Raw genomic sequence first — 21,759 nt, forward strand, 5'->3', positions numbered from 1 at the left:
AGTTTCTAAATTGCTCAGAAACCCCCTTATGAGATTTAGTGAAACCTTCGGGATCATATGGAAGGTCTCGAAAATGCAAACCTTCCGTCTGCATCAGAGCCTTTGTCATCGCCTCTAAAATTCGTTCAGACTTCATCACCGCCGTCATATTTATGATTTCTCCGGTCAAGAACTCTTATCGGAGCTTCGTTTTTGGATTCATACGATAGAAAATGTCAGAGGGAACGAGAGAGCACCCGAGGCTGATTCTATCCAATTTCATCACCCCGGAAGAGTGCAAGGAGCTGGAGTTCATACACAAGAGTTGCAGTACTGTCGGCTACAGACCCAACGTCTTCTCCACCACTCTCTCTCACCTCATCGCCACCAATTCTCCTCACCTCCTCATCCCTTTCGTCTCCATCCGAGGTCACTCCCCCTTTCACATTCCCCCAAGTTCATTCCTTTATGATCGTCTCATATTCTCATTGCGTTTTGAGTAAACAGAGAGGTTGAAAGAGAAGATGGAGGAAACGTTTGGGTGTGAGTTTGAGCTCTTCATTGAGTTCACAGGTTTGATTAGGTAAAGTAACTACCTTTTTTGTCTTAGTTAACAGTAAAGAATGATTCTTTTTTATTGAAATCAGCTGGTGTAGAGGAGCTTGCATTGGGTGGCATAGTGATGATAACAGACAGTATCTCAAACAAAGACACTTCTCTGTTCGTTTCTTAGTCTATGCGTCATTGTTTGATAATGAGGTTTATGTAAATGACTTTTGCTTTTTTTTGTTTTTTTAATTCTGGTTTTGAAGGCAGTTTGTTACTTGAATAGCTACGGTAAAGACTTCAAAGGCGGCCTTTTTCGTTTTCAGTGTGGGGAACCAGCAACCATAGCCCCCTCCGCTGGAGTAAGTATGTTCTTTTTGCTAACCTCTTTGGTAAAATGGCTAATTATTTGGATAATGAGTTTGGTGTCTTGTACAGGATGTTATCATGTACACTGCTGATGACCGTAATATTCATTCTGTTGATGAGGTTAGGCCTCCCTCATGTCTTCCGTGTACATGTAAAGTAACTAATGTCTGCTTTACAGGTAACAGATGGGGAAAGGTTAACTCTTGCTATGTGGTTTACCCGGGACTCATCTCACAACGAAGATTCAAACCTCATTTCCCGTCTTTCTCAGTGCTCATCTCATGAGTTTCCCCTTCCTTCGCCTGCATCCGCTAACATGTACTGGTTCTGTCCTTATCAAAACGCTAATCTAAACACAGGTTTTGATATCTGCCTCGCGAGGTTGCATCTTCTTGGTTTCGACTTACATAGCTTACAAGAGGAAGATCGTTCTCTAGAGGCCTCTGAGCAACTCATGGGACCAATACAACTAGCTAAAGGAGGAGAGTTGCTCGCCCGGAAATTTACCAACGTTCTTCACGCTCTTCAGGTTGTTCAGTTCTGCAATTGGAAGGCTTCTGAACTCAAAACCTCAAAGGTCGAATATGACGATGTAGAAGAGGTGAAAGCTATGTCCCAACCTCAGTTAGAAACTATCAATGCCCTGAATGCAGTTTTCCTACTAGATAAGGGCCTTGTAACTACAATCTTTGGATGTTTATGTTCCAATGGGGAAGAGAAGGATTCACTCAACTTGACTGATGTCTCATCGGCGATTACCTCTTGGGAAGAGTATACTTGTAAACTACTCAAGGAGCTAGTGTCTTCCTTGCCTCAATGGATAACGTATCAGACTATACACAAAGTCGAATCCGGTTAGAAATTTATCTTTGAGTTAACAGATCTTGATGGTTCTTACGACTTTTAGACCGGACTGTTGTTTGGTTTGTTTTTTCGTTTACTTTTGAATGTTAGAGTTTTCGTTGTGTTACAATTGTTATTTGTAACAAAAATATAAAGATGAAAAATATTTAAAATTAAAATGTTGGTAACGATATTCATAACATTTTAGATTTCTATTTAATTTTGAGGGAATTTAGATTTCTACTATTAAATAATTAATGATGTTTTTGTTTAGAAAATATAAAAAAAAATAAAGATTTTTTAATTTATGTGTATAATTCTAAAACGACTTATATTAAAAATTAGAGAGAGAAAAAAAACAGAGTAAGTATAAAGATGAAAAATAATTAAAATTAAAATGTTGGTAACGACGATATTCAGAACATTTTGTATTTCTATTTAATTTTGAGGGAATTTTAATTTAATAAAAAAAAAGCAATCAGATGTAAGAGTACAAAACATACATTATTGAATATCCCTTCAAAAAAGAAACAAAGAGATCAACACAAGTCAATAGACACCGAACACGTAGTTGCACCAAAGGAAAAAAAGACACAACACGTTCCCTCCTTTCACGCGCAAAGAATCTGTTTGACTAATCACAGCTTTTCTCACTAATCAACATCACTAAACAAACCAAGAAGACAATTAATTAACTATCCACCGATATGTATATAACAAACCAAGTAAACAGATCATGTAGTAAGTCTCTATTTAGATTATTGATTAATCTGATAATGTTAAATAGATCTATTTAGATTAGTGAGTCTCTTTGTCTTTGTCCATTTACAAGAACATAGAGAGATAGAGAGAGAGAAACAACTGTTGACATCATTTAAATCTCACTCTCTCTCTAAGTTTAACTTCACTCTCTCTCTCTGTCTCACTATATCTCTACATTGCATTTGGATCCTGAGGATTGTGGATGTGTTTGTGAGAGAGAGAATCATCAGATCGGAGATGTCGGATGTTTCAGCCGACGGAGGTTACTCGGAGACGCCTTATCCCTCCCTAACGGTGTCGGCGTCTTACAAAGAGAGCAGCGGAGGAGGGAAAAGCTCGTCGAGGAGGAGACCGGTTCGGCCTAGCTTCGACGCCTCCGCAGCCGCCGACAATGAGTTCATCACTCTGCTCCACGGCTCGGATCCGGTGAAGCTGGAGCTTAATCGCCTTGAGAACGAAGTCAGAGGTAGTGCTTTAATTTGTCGATTCAGATCTAAGGACTTTGTTTTGCTTACTTTGTTCTTTGAATGGTTGGTTTCTCAGATAAGGATCGAGAGTTAGGAGAAGCACACGCTGAGATCAGAGCCTTGAGGTTATCTGAGAGGCAGCGAGAGAAAGCTGTTGAAGAGGTGTGCTAGTGTTGTGTTATGAGTCATCATCACTTGCTTTTAGTTTCTATATAATGTCTCTCATGTTGTTTTTGTAACTGTAGCTTACTGATGAGCTTACTAAGTTGGAGGAGAAGCTTAAGTTAACTGAATCTCTTCTCCAAGGCAAAGTAAGTATCGAAGAGAAACACTCTTGTTTTTTTTATTTCAGCTGGTCATTTGATTATCAACTATGTATGTTGCAGAATCTAGAAATAAGGAAGATCAATGAGGAGAAGAAGGCCTCCATGGCTGCTCAGTTTGCTGCTGAAGCCACCTTAAGAAGGGTCCATGCTGCTCAAAAAGATGATGACATGCCTCCTATTGAAGCCATTCTAGCTCCTTTAGAAGCTGAGCTTAAGCTTGCACGCTCTGAGGTATTTTAGGCTCATTTTAGTGATGTCTACTTGCATATTCGGACATTGATCTTTATACGATGTTTTCTGCATAGATTGGGAAGCTTCAAGAAGATAATAGAGCCTTGGATCGTCTCACTAAATCAAAAGAAGCGGCTTTACTTGATGCTGAGAGAACTGTTCAAAGTGCTATGGCAAAAGCTGCCTTAGTTGATGACCTTCAGAATAAGAACCAAGAGTTGATGAAACAAATAGAGATCTGTCAGGTGCTCTACTAATCATCATCCGCTTCTTTTTAACTAGTTACTAGTTCCTTAATCTCTTTGATGGTTTAGGAAGAAAACAAGATTCTAGACAAAATGCATAGGCAAAAGGTTGCCGAGGTGGAAAAGCTAACTCAGACTGTAAGAGAGCTGGAAGAGGCTGTTCTTGCTGGTGGCGCTGCTGCTAATGCCGTGAGGGATTACCAACGGAAGTTCCAAGAGATGAATGTAATTTTTATACACCTCTTAAGATGACCGAAAGTGAATTAGTTTTTTTTCCAACTCTCTTGCTTTGCTTTTCAGGAAGAACGAAAAACTCTAGACCGGGAACTTGCGCGTGCAAAGGTTACAGCAAACCGAGTTGCGACGGTGGTTGCAAATGAATGGAAGGATGGTAATGATAAAGTGATGCCTGTGAAGCAATGGCTTGAAGAAAGAAGGTTTCTACAGGTTCACTTTTTGATATATGATTGCCTTTGAATGTGGATTCTTTGCTGTCACAAAGGCACAACCTATTTTCTCAACTCTTTAATTCTCTTATTGCAGGGAGAAATGCAGCAGCTACGCGACAAGCTTGCCATCTCAGACCGAGCTGCGAAATCTGAAGCACAACTAAAAGTATTCATCTTATTAGTCATCTTCTAACATTTGATCTTGTTTAATACTAAACTATATGCTTGTACAATATCCAGGACAAGTTTCAACTACGGCTTAAAGTGCTTGAAGAGACGCTGAGAGGCACCTCAAGGAACACAACTGAGGGAAGAAGCATGGGTAATGGATCCTCTCGGAGGCAGTCACTCGGTGGATCAGATAATCTACAAAAGTTCGCATCAAATGGCTTTTTGCCAAAGAAATCTCCATCTTCTCAGATGAGGAATGCCTTTAATTCTAACTCCAACTCGGTGTTGAGGAACGCTAAAGGAACATCTAGGTCATTTGATGGAGGTACAAGATCATTGGACAGAGGCAAAGCACTTCTAAATGGACCTGGTAAATATTCATTCAACAAGGCTTGTGATGAAGCGAAAGAATCAGAGTCGCCTAGTGCCTGGAAAGAAGAAGATTCAGAGGAGAAGCCACCAAGTGAACTCCCTCCGCCAACAACTGAAGACAATGTCCCGGGGGTTTTGTATGATTTGCTTCAGAAGGAAGTAGTTGCCTTGAGAAAATCTTCACATGAAAAGGATCAAAGCCTCAAGGACAAGGATGATGCTATAGAGGTAAATCTCTGAATATGTTTGTAAAGACACCCTTGTGGATGGAAGTTTATATATATTTTTCTGGCAGATGTTAGCGAAAAAGGTTGAGACATTAACAAAAGCAATGGAGGTTGAAGCAAAGAAGATGAGAAGGGAAGTAGCTGCAATGGAGAAAGAAGTTGCTGCTATGCGTGTCGATAAAGATCAGGATAATAGAGCAAGAAGGTCTTCAAACACCAAGAACTCATCCACCACTGCCCAGATTCTTGCTGGAAGGTAAATAGCAATGTAGCACTTTTATCCATTTCTACAGTCAGTTGCATTTTTCGCAATCTTTGAAGTAAGATTGAAACAAGATCTATGATCATTATATTAAAAATCAGTTAAACTTGGTCTTCTTCTGCAGAGCTGCTGGACGAAGTGGGTTAACGAGGAGCACACAATGAGATGAGTGAAGTGATTAGTTCTTGTGGACGTATCAGTTTAAACAAGTAAACCCCGTTATAGACTGGTGTGCTCTTTTTTAACTTTATATCTTGTTATTCGCTTTCTTTACATCCTCTTGTGATTTATTGTATAACCATAGAGCTCATGAGAATGATATCTATGGTACCAACCACCCAACAAAAAGAGAGAGATGAGTATGCTTTCTGACTTAGATCAGCTTACAGGGGGAGGAGAGATGTTTGACATTTTGGTATAACATTTTGTATCCTATGGAACTAGTTTGCCTGGGCTGTATAGGTTTATTAGCTTTGCATTTGGAGCTTGTGTACTTGCACTTGTTCGGTTTCTTATTCAATCTACTTGAGGTGTTGTGTGATAATTTCTACTTCTGATTTTGTTGTTATATGCGTCTCTATTTAGATCTTCAAGCTTACTATCTTTTATTTGTAGTTGTTCAGTACATCAAAATCAAATCCTTCTCAAGATACTGTCTTGTGATAAATAGTAGAGCTTGGTTTACAGGTCCCAGTCATGGCGGCTAGTCAAGCAGAGTTCATGTAACCCATTTAGTATCCATTCCTGACCACCCAGGACCAACACTATAGTCACTCTAACAAACGCAAGTGCTATGTCCCCAAGCAAACTTACTGCTCTCTCTCTCCTATGCCTTTTAGCTGTGTTTCAGAACTATCCCAAGATGTTGTTAAAGCAAAGAAGACACTAATTTCGTTTCTTAATCTAATGTCGAAGGTTAATAAGAAGATAGATAGCCCACTAAAGGTTCTAGACTTGTAGTACATAAAGCCATACTCATAACTCTCAAGGCAAATTATATGTCTCTCTCCGTTACAAGTTTTCCGTGGTAATATACAAACAAAAGATCTCTCTAGTAGAGTCTCTGATACTTCTCTCTGGTTCTTAAACAGCAGACATGGTCTGTTCTGAAACAGAAGCTAAACCATGCATCAACCTAACAATCTCAGTAGTATCATCCAGATAATACTTAGCCTTGCTTGGCTTTTGACCAACAGTACAAGCGAAAACCTCAGCTCTCGGTGCAATCGAAGGGCCTTCAGTGGAACTGCATATCACCTCAAACATGTCTTCATCAGACCGGTCATCTCCAATACACAGAACAAACTCAGGAGGTGTTCCTTTCTCTTGCATCATCGAAAGCATCCTTCTCGCTATAAGTCCTTTGCTCACCCCCTGCAATTTTCAAAACAACAATAAAAAGAATATATATAGAAACAAATGTTCAGGTTCTCGTCACGACACAAACCTGCGGCTTGACCTCAACATAGTTCTGTCCTCTCTTGACTGTTACAGGCTCATTAGCAAGGACACTCTCAAGATGATCTAGAAGCTCTTTAGCTTGACATGAGCCAAAATCAGGATCAGCATCCTCATAGCTCCAGACCAAGGCGGTCTCCTTGTCTTCAATTGTTGATCCATCTGTTGTCTCGGTGTAAAGCTCCATCACAGGCTCTGCAATTTGTTTCCAAGAACAATCTGCTGCTGCCACACAGTTTTCCCATTCTACATCCTTCCTCAGCCTGTGTAGTAGTCAATGGTCAGGGTCCATTCTAGTTGAGCTAACGACCTCTGGTGTTATAAGATTGACAAGGAAACAAGAACAAGATTCAATATAGTTACCTCAGAAAGTAGCCATGTTCAGCAGCAATCCCAAGCTTCTCACAAGGACTAAACCAGTCAGACAATGTCTCCCGGCTTTTAGCACTAACAATGAACACAAGATTGCTCTTGTCCCTACACAACGTGTTCAATATCTCAATCGACTTCGACGAAGGTCTTTTATCAATAGACCCCTGTGGCATCAAAGTATCATCATAGTCCAAAAGAATAGCTCTAGTCTTCGTCCTCTTATAAGCCGACACTATATGCTCCATCGACAGCTTCCTGAAGCTTTGGTCTAACGCCACAACCCTGAAACTAAGACCAAACCCAATCCCCCAACACCTCCTCCTCCCATGCTCACCACAACTCCTCTCAAGATCTTGGAGGAAGCTACGAGCCCAGTAACCAACATCATGCGTGCTCACATACTTGTAATGCTTCTCATGCCTCAGCTGCTTCTCCGGCTCAGCCACTTCAAGTGCACTGTCCATCGCATCAGCCACCGCGTCAACGTTCCAGGGATTAACACGAATAGCTCCGCTTAACGACGGAGAGCAACCAATGAACTCAGACACCACCAGCATGCTTTTGTGATGATTCTCCACCTTCAGAATCTTGTCAAGCTTCTCATTCCCTTGACGAGAGACTATATACTCATAAGGGATAAGATTCATCCCATCCCTCACCGCCGTCACCAAACAACACTCAGCAACCACATAATAAGCAACTCTCTCGTAGAACCTCAACGGTGCATCTATCAACACTATAGGATCATAGCCAGGCCTCCCAAAGGCCTGGTTGATCCTTTTAACCGTTGAGTAAGTCTCAGCTTTCATCTCTTTAACATCTTTCCCTTTCCCTCTAGCGGGATTAGCTATCTGCACCAGCACAACCTTCCCTTGCCACTCAGGATGCTGCGTAAGCATCTGCTCCATAGCTAATAGCTTCAGAGTGATCCCTTTGAAGATGTCCATGTCATCAACACCGAGCAGCATCCTCCTCCCCTTTTTACTATACTCCTCAATAAGCTCTTTCACTTTATTTTCCGTCTCGGGCAAGCTGAGAACCGACCGGAGCTGACCCATGTGGATACCAACAGGTAAGATCTTGATGCTCACGGTTCTACCGTAATACTCAAGACCAATGTACCCTCTCTTGGACTCATAAGTAAGACCAAGCATCCTACTACAGCAAGACAAGAAGTGTCTCGCGTAGTCAAAGGTATGGAACCCAATCAAGTCAGCGTTCAGCAGCGCGCGGAGAAGCTCCTCTCTAATAGGCAAAGTTTTGTAAATCTCCGAAGAAGGAAAGGGACTGTGGAGGAAGAACCCTAGCTTGACGCGGTTAAACCTCTTCCTCAAGAAAGTAGGCAGGACCATGAGATGGTAATCATGTATCCAGACGAAGTCGTCCTCAGGGTTAATCACTTCCATGATCCTATCCGCAAAGATCTTGTTCACGGAGACGTAGGCTTGCCAGAGGGAGCGGTCAAACCTCCCTCCGAGGTCGGGAGAGAGTGGGAGCATGTAATGGAAGAGAGGCCAGAGCTGCTGCTTGCAGAAGCCGTGGTAGTATCTGGTGTAGAGATCTAGAGGTAGGAACGTGGGGACGCACTTGAAGTTTTCGAGGAGGAGTTGGTAGACCTCTTCTTGCTCGTTGGGGTGGATGTCTTCTTTTAAGCAGCCTACGTAGATGACTTCGGTGGTGGTGGCTTCGGATCCTAACCCGTCTTTTAATTGGAGGAGGAGAGAGTTCTCGTCTAGAGAGAAGGTCCAGCCTTTGCTACTACAATGGGTTGTGCTAGTACTAGTACTACTAGTCTCTAGCTTTCTTTGAGCTCGTATTGGTAACTCGTTGGCTACGATGATGATACGGTCTTTTGGGGAGAGATCGGAGGAGGGACTACTTTCTTTGGAGTCGTTGTCGATGTTGGACATGATTCCAGCAACGGCCATGATGCGGGGGATCTGCCGGTTCATGCGGCCGAAGGTGGGAGAGTCTCCTGAAGCGAGCTCGAGCAGGTTTGAATACGATCTTGAAACCATTTTTTTTTGGGGATTAATTAACTGCTGAAAAAGAGAGGAACTTTTTGTTGTTGTCTTGAAGAAATCAGGTTCTTGGTTTTTTCAGACAAGTGATGTAGAGAGAGGTTTAAAAGAAAAAGCAAGGGTTGATCGAACAGGACATGGTCTTTTAAGTCTTGAGGAAAGGAGGAAAGGTGGAAAGGAATAGATTCAAGAATATTTACAGCTTGAAAGCAGCTCAAAAACATTAAACGTGAGGTTTAAAATTTCTAACAAAAAAAGAAAGAGATTTTTGACTGTTGATGATGAGAAATGCTTATGCTGTTTTGGATGGACGGTTTGAGTTTTGCTTTTTAAAAAAATTTTCACAGTGAGATTAGGAATTTAAAATTGAAAACTAAAAATGAAAGAAAACTCTTTTCAGACAGAAGCTTGTGCGCATGTGAACTTTACTCTTTTTAGTTTCAATGAAGACTGTACTGTAAAATTATCAGCTGTACTACTTCTTTAAAAACTGTTGTATTTGAATCGTGCGATCGAAGATGTTTTGGTAAGAGTCGTATGTATCGAACGGCCAAAACGCTAAGAGCATGCGAAGTAGGATGTATCCTCACGTCGAGAATTTATTTGATCTTATCCGTTAGTGGCTTAGACCGGAGTGGGACCCATAATTAGCTGTCCGAGCAAATAAATTAGTTTTTTTTTTTGTCAACTGCAAATAAATTAGTTAAGAAATGAATAATGGGGTTTTGGTATCAGCAAGACATCCACGTGGTCTCTGTTTATTTACCCTAATTAGATTGTTCGGCGTACTACGTGGCGAGATCTAGAGCTTTTGTCAGCAAAAGAGTGAGTATTCAATGTGATCTAAAACATCCAAGTCAATAATACAAAAAAAAACTTATCATACTCTTTACATTTATCGATTCCCTCAAAAACAAAATACAAGCAGACCCAACATACAATGTGATGCAACACTTAACTTAAAATTTTCTTAAATGAGATAATGTTGCCGAGAATATTGGTAATGTAGACTATATAAACTAGTATAGGGGGCACAGCAAGTCAGCAACTGCCAACTGGGGCATGTCTAGGAGTTGGCAACCTACAAGGCGATTCTCTAAAAAAAGGATGCATAAAGAGTGTTTTGCAACAAACTTTGCGTTGTAAATTTAAAGAGTATTTGTAATGTTAGAAGTGCTTGAAGTTGTCTTCATAATCTATGAGACTATGAAATGAAATTTTAACTCAAGAAAACTACATCATTATCAATTTACCACATGAAACTGTAGAAAGATTGATGTCTCCAAAAGTTGCATATACAGTAAGGGAATGAATGCAAATGTTTTTTATTTTGTTCATTCGACCGGACCTTGAATCACGTGTACAATCTTTTCTAAATAAACAAAACTCTAAAATTAGTAACCTCACGACATTCATGACCTAACTAAAAGGGCTTACATGATTTGTTATAGGTTTAATATATAGAGAATTCTGAGAATTTTATGATGATTATTTTTGACTTCATTTACACATATATACAGAAGTTACAAGATAAAAACAATTCTTGATATATTTACAAATCAGATAAGGTTTCTAGCAGTTATATGATTTCCAGCTATAACAATAGTTATAATTAAAAACTTTTTTTGTCAACATAATTAATAACAGATATAATGTTAGTTCCCTTGATGTAAATTTTTTTTTAATTCTTTCTTTTTCATTAGAATTTAATCATTTATTATAGTAACCCCTGCTGGTATGCATGGATCTGTTAGTTTTTAATCTATTGTATTCCATTATTAACTTTTGGTAAACGGTATTGTGGACTGGCTATTTGTTAATTCTCTCTTTCGCTATTTGATCTAAATGTAGTACTCACCGTCTCTAGATGAAACTAATGGAGCAATTAGACTTAACTAAACTTGAACTTGGAGAAGTGGAAAGGTTTAGCTTTAAAGATTGTTCAGGACCTGAGAAGATCCAAAACAAGACTTGTTACATATCCTCAGTGGCCTCTCAGTTTTTGAAGTAACGTCTTGCTATTGCAGCGACCGGAACACTAAATGTCTTAAAAATGGATAATCCATGACTACAAATTCTCATGCTAGAAATGAAATATGCTTAACTAAAAAGTCTTAGAAAATATACTTATAGCAAATATATGGAAAAGAAGTAGGTAATGCAAAATGAAAGATAACACATGATTGAAGAGCATGATGGGACAAGACTCAGCAAACATAACACCACTCAAAAGAGTTATTTATGATCCAGCATTGTGTTGATCAAAAAAAAAAAAATGATCCAGCATTGTTGTTGCAATACATTACATACCATCAGATACATATATTAACAAGATTCTTCCATATCTTCTTCATACATTTTTAACTCATAGTTTCGAAACAGGCAATCCTGAAAACCCCAAAGAATATACATTAGTTTTTGAAATAATCTAATGCCTGAGTATGATGTGCATTACCTAAAGCTTTTGAGTTGACAATGCTTGGGCTAGCATTGGGTGGTGACGCGTTTTCGTTCAAGAACGGGTCGACCCGGTTAGGGTCACTCCATATTGGATATCCTTTGATCCTTCCCTGTTTAAAAATCATTTTCAGAAGAAGATGATCATAACTTTTAGTCACTTTTAAATCTTATAAAAAGAGCTTTTGGAGATGAGAATGCATACGAGAACGTTGAGTGCTGCAAGCGTAGCCATTCCTTCACGAGTCCACTGTCGTCAATATCATCATCAGAAGAAAGTTAATAACTCAGTTCTGTTTTATCTATTGAGACAAAAGAAACGTTTTCAGTTTGGGCAAACCTTGGAAGCAGAAGCAATGTGAGGAACAACAATGGCATTCTTCATATCAGCAAGCCCTGGTTTCATGAAAGGCTCTTCCTCGAACACATCAAGACCAACTCGGAACATCGGGTTCTCTCTCAGATGATCCACCAGAGCTACCTCATCGATCACAGGACCTCTACTGCAGTTCACAAGGATTGCTTCCTGAAAGCAACTTAACTCGATCAGACAAGAACAAAAATTAGACAAAATAGAAAACAAAGTCAAACCTTTTTCATCATGGCAAGCCTCTCCTTGTTGACAAGATGGTAAGTGGTTTTGTCCAACACAGGGTGAAGACTTATCTGTTTTTTTTTTTGTTCAGACAAATACAAGTTCAGTTTCTATATTTAAGAGAGATACACTAACCAATAAAGTTTAATTACCAGATCAGCCTCTCGTAGCACCTCCTCCATGGAAGAAGCTCGTTTCCATGTCACAGGTTGTTCCCCGTTTGCTTTCAAGAATTGTCCATAAGCTGCCATTAACCATTACCTCAAAAATATATAAACTCCAACGAAAGAGTAGACTGTAAAGAGAAACTGTAAATATATATACCTGTCACAAACTTCTCAAGACGAGTGGATTGGTACAGATCAAAGTAGATCAAATTCATCTTGAACCCTTCAACCTGTTCTTGAAATCAAAATGTCAAAAAAGGAAGCTTACAAAATATCATATCAAGAGGCTTTGCTTTACCATCATTCTAGCATAAGCAGAACCAATACGTCCAGCTCCAATCACTCCCACAGTCTGTCCTTTAAGTAAGTTCCCCACAAACCTGCCAGAACCAAACAATCGTGTTAGCACCTCTAAACCGGTTTCTTGATTTTAAACCGGTTTCTTGATTTTCTTGATTTTTTCTTACAGATGAGGAAGCCACCCTTCGTACAAGCCAGCTCTCATGAAACCGTCAGCTTCAACAATCCTTCTTGCCGCAGCAAGGGAAAGCGAAGCGGCTAGCTCGGCCGTAGTCTCAGTCAACACTCCCTGTCCAACTCAACACATAAACACTTGCCTTCCAACTAGTTCAGTTATATAAATCGACAAAAAAAAGAACATTACCGGAGTGTTACCAACGGCGATGCCATACTTATTGGCCGCTTCAACGTCGACGTTGTTGTAACCAACGGCCATGTTACTGAAAGCTTTCCCTCCAGCTTTGCTCAGAGCTGAAAACAGTGTCTCTCCCCAATCTTCCGTCAACTATATAAACAAAACTTAAAACAATTTTTAAAACATTCATATGTATAATAATACATAAAACACTTTGTTCTTTTTTTTTCTGAATATGGGGCACCGAGACCACAACATATAATATTAGTTTCGTCCAAGCGGTCATTCGAGACCTACGATGGTACTTTCCAGTTGAGCTAACAACGTGGTAATATAAATACACACTTTGTCTTCCTCTCTTTCATCTCATTACCTGACCGATGACTCCATCACACTTGTTTCCAATAAGATCAATGATGTCTTCTACGGACAAGATTGTCTTCTTCAAATGGCATATCTATATATATTCAAGAAGACAAGGTTCTTAGTTATGAACTAGTCAAGATTAGTAAATACTCTTGATGAGTTAAAGTTTACCTCGACGCGACAACCTTGGTCGACCAAGAGGTTGATCCAACGAGTTCCAGGCATCGGTTTGGTGCTGACGACTCTGTACTTCCCATTAGGATTATACACCTCAATCGCCATCGGTTTTGCCATGGCAGTAAAAGCTTCAAGAAGGAGAGAAAAGTGCTTCTGTGCAAAAGAATATGGGAAGAGAGGTCCTGGCTTTTAATCTCAATCTCAAGTCAGTAGAGAATGTTTGTGGTTTGAAATCTAGATGAAGATCCAACGGTCGGTTTTGCATGGTTATTATTATCAACGTTTTTGTTTTGTTTTTGGTTATGGTTCATAAGTTTGAGGATTACATTGGCCTATGAGCGACGACAAGAACTGATGATCCTTGTGTATTATCTGAGTTTGGACCTTACGTTTTGGAACCAGATAATGCTGACTTGTTCATTATCCTCACTCGCTGTTGCATGAAAACTTTTGACCAAACATTTAGCAAAAAAATGCACCTTTACAAATATTATCTAGTTAATAATATTTGAGATAAAAAAATTATTTAGAAAATCAATGCATTTTGTAATTAATATTAAGTTTTAATTAAGTATAGTCAGTATTCTAAAATGATACTCTTTATGAAAAAGATGGAATATAAACTTGTAATCAGCTTATATTTACAAACAGAAATTAGTCAAAAGGCAAATCAATATTGTTTAAAAACCACAGGAAGATGTTTCTACAGACAGTAAGCAAAAAAAAAGAAGTTGGAGGTTCAGAAGTAAGGAAGGAAGATCAAGGCTTGTGCTGCTGCTTCTCTATATCATACATTACACAAACATCTGCAGCTGTTTTCATCTGCAAAAAACCCGCAAAATCCGATTAGAAACCAAAATGATCTTTTAGATTAGCAAAGAAAGAAAGGTAGCTTTTTACCTGAATGATGTTGATGGTTTGTTTCATCGACCAACCGAACAATGTCAAAGCCAATAGGAAAGAGAGTGGAGAAATCTGAGTTAAAGTGGAAACAACGACCTGCAAGGACCAAGCTTAGTAGTTGAGAAGAGAGAAAGAGATACTAAACGAAAGGGAAGGAAGAGGAGGGAGCTAACGTTGAGTAGATTTTCGGTTTGGTTCTTTGCAATGAGAAGGAGGATGATATACAGAACCTGCCACATTAGAAAAAAAGGTTTTTGCATTTTAAGAAGACATGATGATCTTTAAAAAGACTCGGGTTCCAATCACACCTCGCAAGAAACACAACAGTAACACATAAAGATCCGGTTTCCATAGTAGAGTCTGAAAAGCCAGCTTGTGCTGTCTTTTACATCCTTATGGCTGCTCTTCCCTGCTAGAAACGTACTGCGAGCATAGAGTATTATTACAAGTTAAAAAAACAGGAGAAGAAAGAGTGGATGTGGCTTTTACCTGTACATCTGAAGCCAATGACTAGCAATATCTAAAGCCAGCAATGAAAGGAAGACCAAGCTAGGCCTGTAGACTTGAGAGAGAATCACGAGTAGACACGCTGTGCTAACTCTATAACAACAATAGCACCCACCACCCAAGATTTTAATAAACAGATAAAAGAAGGGTGATCATTCATCGGAAGAAAAAAAGATTCACCTATCTGTCACCATGTCCAGAACAGCTCCAAATGTTGAAACTAAGGTAAGAAAGAGAAGAGAGTCAAGTTCTAGCTTCCTACGTATATCATCTTAATGGCATCTACTAGAGAATCACAATGAGGTCAGTGCAAATAGAAAAATAGTAATACCTTGGTTGAATCTACGAGCGCACCAGCCATCCACAGCATCACAACAAAAGCTGTAGATAAAAAAAAAAAGAGACTATTATGATAAGATCATAAAAGAGGAGAAACTAGAGATTAAAGACTTCTCACCTGAAGAAATAGAGGAGGGAGAAGAGTGTTTTGTTGGAGAAACAGACAGCAAAGGCAACACAGTTCAATACAACTCTCATGTACCCTTTAAAAATAAAAAAAAAAGCAATTCAATTAATCATCACAATACGCTAAAGATAAAAGAAGCTATAAGAGAACGCACCAACAATATTAGGTATATAAAGGTAAACAGACAACTTCTCTGGTCTAGCTCTCTCCTCCTCCTTCTTCCCCATTTTTCACTTTCACAATACACAATCTTCAACGATATTCACCTGCACAGAGCTAAAGGAGAAAACTTTCTCAAAACCCATCACCGGAAAATTCAAAATAGACACGAACCCAAAATTAAAGCTTGAAATCGAACATAACTCACTTGGTGACGGGTGTTAAGAGTTGTGAGGATCTTCTTGAAGTGAAAGAAGAAGAGATCTGTCTGTAGAAGAAGGAAGGAGGCTCTCTCTCAAGTTACTTCAACGCAAATCAAATCGAATCAGATTCGCTGCCATTGCCAGGTATCTTTTTTTTCTTTTTTATCAATCTGGCTGCTTCCCTTTACAACATTCAAACAAAAGTGGAATTTTTCTGATTTAGAATTTGTCAATAGTTTTATCTATATTTATCAAATAAACCCTCGAAGTTTAAACATTTTCTCAAATACTTTTTCAGATAGTCGTGAACATTAGTTATATGTAATTTGCAAATAAACCCTCGTAGTTTAAACATTCTTGATATTTCGCTGCAGGTGATGAAATATGAAAGATGCATCAACTTGGAATATTCTTTGTTAACTGAAAGTGTAGCAAGAAACAGACAAAACAGTTTCATTATTTTGCAATATAGAACGAAATGATCAAATAAACTTGTATAGTTATCATCAGAGCATAGTGTTGCCATCTCCAATGAGGTCACAAGCTCCATCTGCGTGTGTGCTGATACAATCTCTTTACATGGCCCATATACCACTCTCCAAGAAAAGGGTCTTCTTTTATTATAAAGTTGTGTAATTAAGAAACTTTTACGGCCCACACCATTTTTCCGGGAAAAGAGCTTTCTTCAAAAGAATCGGACCCAACCCAAAATTGAGATTTGTGAACCTGATGAACTCCTTGAAACATTTTCTCTCAAACATTGTATATTGTTTCCTTGTATCATAATTAAATCTTCATCAAGTAAACAAATTTGAACAAAATGATTTGCAAATTCCACTCGATACTGTTAGGATTCCTTAGCTTGAATTTACCTGGGTTTGAGATCGATTTAAGAACAAGAAAGAACAAGCATAAACTAAAGACACCAAAGATTGTTTATCCGGTGTCCACTGCACTTCTCTAATGTGGAGAAGCCGCTATACATCATCAGGGCTAGGCACAACCAGCAATCTACTACAGTAACTCAAACTTGAGCTCTCATTGGTCAATCCTCTCAATAAAATATAACTGACCATGAAATTAATTACCCATATAAAATTCAAATTTAAATAAAATTTAGATTGAACTAAAAAAATATCCCTTATATATTAATTGGAAAACATTATAACATTGTTTTATAGCCACGTGTCACCATGAGAATGAAATTCAGAATTATTAGAGAAATAAATTGGTACATCTTAATTTATATTATACTTTTTATTAAATTGATAAATAGTGTACAAAAAAATCTTCTCGCACTTTTCTTAAATAAAAGCTACGGACTTGCCTAATATGATTAACGTACATATGATAATTAATGATTATGAATAATAAATATTTGATAATAATTTTTGTATCTTAGTTTTTTTTTGTTTAATTTTTATATTATTAAAAGATATTAACAACCACATTAACCATATAATAAGAAAATAATTTTTTATTATATGTTATATTTTGAATTTTTAGAAAAACTATAAATTATTAAAAACATTAAATGTCTCACACTAAATTTTGTAATCAAGAGTTTAACTTTTTTTTGGTAATAACAAGATACAAATGATTATAAATCGTATGATATGAAGTCTCATATACTAGACATCCATATTATATATTAATATAGTTTAAAATTAAATTATATAACATAGGAAAATACTTAAATATGATAATTTCTAAATTTGTATTGAAAAAGTACTGAAACCTTAATATTTTAATTTTTAAATTTGCATTAAAAAAATTGCACATTTGAAATTTTGTTTCTATCATATGAGTATGAATTCTCAATAATAAATATTTATATTAAAATATACTATATATATATATGTCCATGTCATTGAAATTTAGTTATATACGATATAAAATAAATAAAGTGATTGTTTTGATTTATTTACAAAAATACTATCGTAAATAAACAAGATGTTTTGTTTTGATTTATGTCTTTACTCTAATTTAATTATATACATAACACATAAATGAATACAAATAAATAATAATAGATAAAGATTAGTTTTATATATAACATTCATCCCGCGCATATTTAAATAAGTTTTTTTTAATTAAAAAAGTAAATATTGAAAATCAAATATTTAAATAAGTTTTTTTTTGATAAAACTTCAAATTTATTAATTACTTATAAAAGTAGGCATTGACAAAATAATAAAATCGATGCAATATATATAAGGGGTTCCTTTATGAAACGTTTAACATATGTGTGACTATGATGACAAAAAAAAACCTATGTGTGACAAAGAAAGGAATAGGAAAGTAGCCAAAATAAATTTAATGTTGAAACCATCTCTGTAGTAGCCCTGCATACTGATGTCTTGGCATGTACTTTACTGACACTCAGATGCGTGCCTGCAGTGTATTGAAAAAGGCATTCGCCTTAGGCCTCCGATAATTAATATGAATTTTTTTAGGGTTTCAAAATTTAAAATAATTTATAATCTAATAGTTTAGACTTATTTTTAAAAAACCTTTTCCACACAGTAGACTAACTAACCTTCTGAATTCATGTATTTTTTTCCTATATGACATAATATAATATAAACTTATTTTTTACAGCGTTAGATTTGTGTATTTGGTGAAAACGATATATCATATTGCAAAATTGTTTTTATTATAGTTGTAATAAGTTTATTTTTAAAATTTGCCTTAGGTCCCTAAAACTCTTCGCACGGAACTGCTGACACTATTCTATTCCTTAATTCCTTATCAACTATCCAAGAGAGTTGTCCATTTCATGTGGTGACGATGAACGTTGCGTTCCCTCCATGTGCGATAGATAGTAGTCTGGAATACCATTTTGACTGACGTGTGATCGCAGCAGCAGCGATAGTGTCAGTTGCTAATGTGGGGTTTGTGCTCGTTCCCAATACTCTCGTAACTAGCCTTTTCCAGACAATGTAAAAATAGAGAGAAACGAAGAAAGGATGATCTCTTGTCTCGTACTTCTCACCACATAGAGTTGTCACAACTCTACTTTATTCTCGAGACTCTTATTCTAACTCTGATAGCCAATCTCTCTATGACAACTAAGCAAGTGATAAAAAATTATCAAGGAACTCCTTGCGTAAACCCCGATAGTAGTTCACTCAATTTTGTTTCACATTGGTCTTGGTTAAAATTTAGTTTATCAAATAAACTTTTAAAAGTGAAAATATCAAAATTAGAGCATATATATATATATGTATATATATTTAACTTGAGAGAAAATAAATATTAAAATTTTGAAAATTATATTATTTGTATGATTATATAAGATCGTAATGCCGTTGTTTTCCTTATTTTTTCATCACACATATAAGATATTAAGGTTAATATTTAAGATTATAAAATAAAATAACTAAATTAGTGTTAATTAAAATTTAATTTATCAAATAAATATTTAAAAACGAAATATCAAAATTTTATTTAACTTGAGAAAAATAAATAACAAAATTGATTAAAATTATATCATTTGTATGATTATATGATGGGCTGGGTTACTGTTGTTGTTTAAAAGATTACAGATTTTTTCCATCAAACATGTAACAAAATTAAATATTTTTTATTAAACAAAATTATATACTTTTATTTAAAAATCATAGTTAAACAGGTTCGTGTCAAAAAGTCTCATTTTCCTAAATTTGAAAATGCCCAAGACACATTGATAAAGTCTACACTATAGTCGCAGATGGATCCGTAAGTTTTATTTCCTGTCTTCTTTAGATATGGCATAAACTTGTGGCCATTACCGGAGTCTTCATAAATGAGACTGAGAGATGAGTATGATGCCATTCATCAATTTTTAGTTATAAGTTTGGTAACAACAACAAAAACGTGCAGGGACGGGAAGTACTCAAGAAAACAACAAAATAGTAACAAACACTCTAATAATTCAACTAAGAAATACTGTAGTAAATTTATGCAGCAACGACAAAAACGTGCAGTGGAGCACTTCTCTAGAAACCAACAAAATACGAACACTCTAATCCTCTGTCCATTGTTTAGAAAATAATTTGTCATGTGTCATCAATGATGAAATGACGTACTAATAATAATAATAAGGCTTAAAGTTAATTGTAAAATAGACATTAATATTTTAATGTTGATTTACATTTTTGATAAATTTTTTCATAATATTGTAATAATTCCTAGATCATCATTAATATAACACTAAATAATCTAATAGCAGAAATTGAAATATAATATTATTTTTGAAATACTATTCAATTCTATTTTTTTGCAATTATATAATTTATTATTAAAACAATTCTTCAAAGTTTTATACAGTTTGTTTAAAAAGTTGTAATTTTCTAATCTCAATATTTTTAGTTTCTTTTTAATATCTACAAATTTTAAAAATATTATTTAGTTTACGTTTTGTTAATTATATACTTAACAATGATTTTAATTTTTTTATTAAATATATTTTTAACTAAAATAGATAAAAATATATATATATTTCAAGATTAGAATTTTAAATATATACATGTATTATTAAATATAATTTGAAATTAAATTTATTTATATTATCTTATATTTTTACATATAATTAAATTAAAAAATATTATAAGCAAATAATAAAAAAAATATGAAATATGTAACATTCTAATTTGTGGTATATGGAAAAGATTAAAAAAATTGATTTGTCTACCTATGTTACCAATGTGCACTTATGTTTTCGGACACATATCAATTTAAAACTTTAAGCATATTTAGGCTGGAGTAGTAAAATGATAGGTGACCTATCGAAAAGTTATTCGTGATATTGCGCAAGTAAAGTCAACGCACGGTAAAATGTTATTTGGTAATTATATAGTTAGTAAACATGACTTTTGAGCATATGAAAAAATAATTTATCTCCATTCATATGGAATGAGGTCCATGGACTGAGTAAGCAGGCATCAAAGATCCATTAACAATTGACGGTCAGACCGTTACAAGTGATATCAGAACTGGTTAGCCTTTTCGGTTCTGATCTGATAGATGTCTTGGGATCTCGTAGGACGCAATAGAAACATTACGTTCTTCGAAAGAGAGTGAGTTGTCACATCCCACAGAAAGAAATTTTAAATTAATATACTTTAAAAAAAATACCTTAAGATAGCACTAATTTTTTTTATGAAAGATATAACACATAATGATCAAAATGATCAAAACATTTTCCATAAAATAAATAAAAAGCACTCATATTTATATGGATAACTAATCTACATTTAGGGTTTAGATTTGAGGAATGAATTTTTGAATTAAAAAAAAATTATTTAAAAGTTTCAACAAGAATTTCTGGATTTCAATAAAAAGTTTCGCAATTTTTTCCAAAAATAAAATGTTCTAGTTGAAAAGGTTTTTTTTTTGAAAATAGAAGATCCTTTTACCTCTTTAATGAAAAATCTTTTGGTTATTTTCTCATTGTGTGTGTTTGTGTTTTTTTTTCTCTCATTGTGTGTTCTTTTGGCCAAAAAACCTTATTATGATCTTTTGGGAGATTTTCCTATACATTAATTATATGATATCATCAAAAAGTATTGTGTTATATTAACTTAATACCAAATACATAATTTTAAAAATATGTGATCAAAAATTAAAATTATGGTTGGCACTCGATGTGAACCACACATTACTAAACTAATAGAACAAAACTTTTAATTTGGTGGTTTACAATTCTAAGAGTATGAATCAAAATAAATTCAATTAACAAGTTAATTTGATGTAAATATATTTAGTAACAAAATTATGGTACAGTTTGGAAAAAATAAATGCAATATGATTTGATATACTTAAATCATATATATAATTAAAATAACAGCATATTTATATTTAACATAATATTTTCATTAAGTTTGATACATATAAATTACAAGACGATTTAAGACATATAAAAAAAAACATTTAGAAATTATTTTAATCTAATTATGTTGTAAATATTTAAATACACTAAACATGTGTGGCCATGCGGATATGATGTCATATTTTAGATTTT

At 35.7% G+C, this 21,759-nt stretch overlaps 5 protein-coding genes and 1 long non-coding RNA gene across 8 annotated transcripts; 3 read left to right on the plus strand and 3 right to left on the minus strand.

The window, feature by feature from the left end:
• The first annotated feature begins 4 nt into the window (after nucleotides 1-4).
• Nucleotides 5-1,957, plus strand: LOC103830987. Its single transcript, XM_009106816.3, has 6 exons — nucleotides 5-408; nucleotides 487-562; nucleotides 627-699; nucleotides 792-887; nucleotides 964-1,014; nucleotides 1,073-1,957. The coding sequence occupies exons 1-6, from the start codon at nucleotides 213-215 to the stop codon at nucleotides 1,751-1,753; spliced, it is 1,173 nt and encodes a 390-aa protein (XP_009105064.1). The 5' UTR covers nucleotides 5-212; the 3' UTR covers nucleotides 1,754-1,957.
• A 597-nt stretch (nucleotides 1,958-2,554) lies between these two features.
• On the plus strand, nucleotides 2,555-5,837 carry LOC103830989 (microtubule-associated protein 70-1). Its single transcript, XM_009106819.3, has 11 exons — nucleotides 2,555-2,965; nucleotides 3,043-3,128; nucleotides 3,212-3,277; nucleotides 3,353-3,523; nucleotides 3,598-3,768; nucleotides 3,838-3,993; nucleotides 4,069-4,215; nucleotides 4,312-4,383; nucleotides 4,458-4,988; nucleotides 5,056-5,243; nucleotides 5,374-5,837. Exons 1-11 carry the CDS (start codon nucleotides 2,737-2,739, stop codon nucleotides 5,411-5,413), a joined length of 1,857 nt encoding a protein of 618 aa, XP_009105067.1. The 5' UTR covers nucleotides 2,555-2,736; the 3' UTR covers nucleotides 5,414-5,837.
• A 328-nt stretch (nucleotides 5,838-6,165) lies between these two features.
• Nucleotides 6,166-9,420, minus strand: LOC103830990 (alpha,alpha-trehalose-phosphate synthase [UDP-forming] 6). Its single transcript, XM_009106820.3, has 3 exons — nucleotides 7,071-9,420; nucleotides 6,697-6,970; nucleotides 6,166-6,623 (listed from the first exon to the last, which is right to left on the minus strand). The coding sequence occupies exons 1-3, from the start codon at nucleotides 9,095-9,097 to the stop codon at nucleotides 6,333-6,335; spliced, it is 2,592 nt and encodes an 863-aa protein (XP_009105068.1). The 5' UTR covers nucleotides 9,098-9,420; the 3' UTR covers nucleotides 6,166-6,332.
• A 1,717-nt stretch (nucleotides 9,421-11,137) lies between these two features.
• Nucleotides 11,138-11,675, plus strand: LOC117126755. Its single transcript, XR_004449566.1, has 2 exons — nucleotides 11,138-11,354; nucleotides 11,385-11,675. It is a non-coding gene; the product is annotated as an uncharacterized LOC117126755 (long non-coding RNA).
• Nucleotides 11,210-13,771, minus strand: LOC103830991 (glycerate dehydrogenase HPR, peroxisomal). Of its 2 annotated transcripts, XR_004449565.1 has the most exons (13): nucleotides 13,512-13,771; nucleotides 13,348-13,431; nucleotides 12,984-13,124; nucleotides 12,787-12,908; nucleotides 12,618-12,699; nucleotides 12,477-12,549; nucleotides 12,305-12,396; nucleotides 12,149-12,223; nucleotides 11,898-12,083; nucleotides 11,763-11,807; nucleotides 11,556-11,670; nucleotides 11,391-11,488; nucleotides 11,210-11,356 (listed from the first exon to the last, which is right to left on the minus strand). XR_004449565.1 is itself a non-coding variant. In XM_009106821.3 (12 exons), the coding sequence occupies exons 1-12, from the start codon at nucleotides 13,632-13,634 to the stop codon at nucleotides 11,466-11,468; spliced, it is 1,161 nt and encodes a 386-aa protein (XP_009105069.1). In that variant the 5' UTR covers nucleotides 13,635-13,771; the 3' UTR covers nucleotides 11,211-11,465. The 2 variants fall into 2 exon arrangements, 1 of the variants encoding a protein (XP_009105069.1); XM_009106821.3 differs by having other exon boundaries at nucleotides 11,211-11,488.
• Nucleotides 13,772-14,100: 329 nt separating this feature from the next.
• Nucleotides 14,101-15,963, minus strand: LOC103830992 (CDP-diacylglycerol--inositol 3-phosphatidyltransferase 1). 2 transcript variants are annotated; one of them, XM_009106822.3, is made up of 10 exons: nucleotides 15,761-15,963; nucleotides 15,548-15,659; nucleotides 15,385-15,469; nucleotides 15,259-15,308; nucleotides 15,108-15,147; nucleotides 14,910-15,020; nucleotides 14,729-14,843; nucleotides 14,594-14,650; nucleotides 14,418-14,516; nucleotides 14,101-14,339 (listed from the first exon to the last, which is right to left on the minus strand). In XM_009106822.3, exons 2-10 carry the CDS (start codon nucleotides 15,618-15,620, stop codon nucleotides 14,277-14,279), a joined length of 693 nt encoding a protein of 230 aa, XP_009105070.2. In that variant the 5' UTR covers nucleotides 15,621-15,659; nucleotides 15,761-15,963; the 3' UTR covers nucleotides 14,101-14,276. The 2 variants fall into 2 exon arrangements, with proteins under 2 accessions (XP_009105070.2, XP_009105071.2); XM_009106823.3 differs by having other exon boundaries at nucleotides 15,548-15,669; nucleotides 15,761-15,958.
• Between the last annotated feature and the right edge of the window lie 5,796 nt (nucleotides 15,964-21,759).

Source organism: Brassica rapa, chromosome A07, assembly GCF_000309985.2.
Source record: "Brassica rapa cultivar Chiifu-401-42 chromosome A07, CAAS_Brap_v3.01, whole genome shotgun sequence".
NCBI classification, from domain to species: Eukaryota; Viridiplantae; Streptophyta; class Magnoliopsida; order Brassicales; family Brassicaceae; genus Brassica; species Brassica rapa.

What these genes read in the sequence shown, in the direction of transcription:
- LOC103830987 (XM_009106816.3), top strand. Translation starts at nt 213, where the DNA reads ATGTCAGAGGGAACGAGAGAGCACCCGAGGCTGATTCTATCCAATTTC. An exon ending in GAGTTCACAGGTTTGATTAG is followed by an intron (nt 563 to 626) that starts GTAAAGTAACTA and finishes TATTGAAATCAG; the next exon opens with CTGGTGTAGAGGAGCTTGCA. An exon ending in CCATAGCCCCCTCCGCTGGA is followed by an intron (nt 888 to 963) that starts GTAAGTATGTTC and finishes TGTCTTGTACAG; the next exon opens with GATGTTATCATGTACACTGC.
- LOC103830989 (XM_009106819.3), top strand. Translation starts at nt 2,737, where the DNA reads ATGTCGGATGTTTCAGCCGACGGAGGTTACTCGGAGACGCCTTATCCC. An exon ending in GGAAGTTCCAAGAGATGAAT is followed by an intron (nt 3,994 to 4,068) that starts GTAATTTTTATA and finishes TTTGCTTTTCAG; the next exon opens with GAAGAACGAAAAACTCTAGA. An exon ending in AAGAAAGAAGGTTTCTACAG is followed by an intron (nt 4,216 to 4,311) that starts GTTCACTTTTTG and finishes CTCTTATTGCAG; the next exon opens with GGAGAAATGCAGCAGCTACG.
- LOC103830990 (XM_009106820.3), bottom strand. Translation starts at nt 9,097, where the DNA reads ATGGTTTCAAGATCGTATTCAAACCTGCTCGAGCTCGCTTCAGGAGAC. An exon ending in GAACATGGCTACTTTCTGAG is followed by an intron (nt 6,971 to 7,070) that starts GTAACTATATTG and finishes ACTACTACACAG; the next exon opens with GCTGAGGAAGGATGTAGAAT. An exon ending in ATGTTGAGGTCAAGCCGCAG is followed by an intron (nt 6,624 to 6,696) that starts GTTTGTGTCGTG and finishes TGAAAATTGCAG; the next exon opens with GGGGTGAGCAAAGGACTTAT.
- LOC103830991 (XM_009106821.3), bottom strand. Translation starts at nt 13,634, where the DNA reads ATGGCAAAACCGATGGCGATTGAGGTGTATAATCCTAATGGGAAGTAC. An exon ending in GGCTTGCCATGATGAAAAAG is followed by an intron (nt 12,084 to 12,148) that starts GTTTGACTTTGT and finishes AGTTGCTTTCAG; the next exon opens with GAAGCAATCCTTGTGAACTG. An exon ending in TGTCAACTCAAAAGCTTTAG is followed by an intron (nt 11,489 to 11,555) that starts GTAATGCACATC and finishes TGGGGTTTTCAG; the next exon opens with GATTGCCTGTTTCGAAACTA.
- LOC103830992 (XM_009106822.3), bottom strand. Translation starts at nt 15,620, where the DNA reads ATGGGGAAGAAGGAGGAGGAGAGAGCTAGACCAGAGAAGTTGTCTGTT. An exon ending in TCCCTCCTCTATTTCTTCAG is followed by an intron (nt 15,309 to 15,384) that starts GTGAGAAGTCTT and finishes TTTTATCTACAG; the next exon opens with CTTTTGTTGTGATGCTGTGG. An exon ending in CGCTCGTAGATTCAACCAAG is followed by an intron (nt 15,148 to 15,258) that starts GTATTACTATTT and finishes TTCTTACCTTAG; the next exon opens with TTTCAACATTTGGAGCTGTT.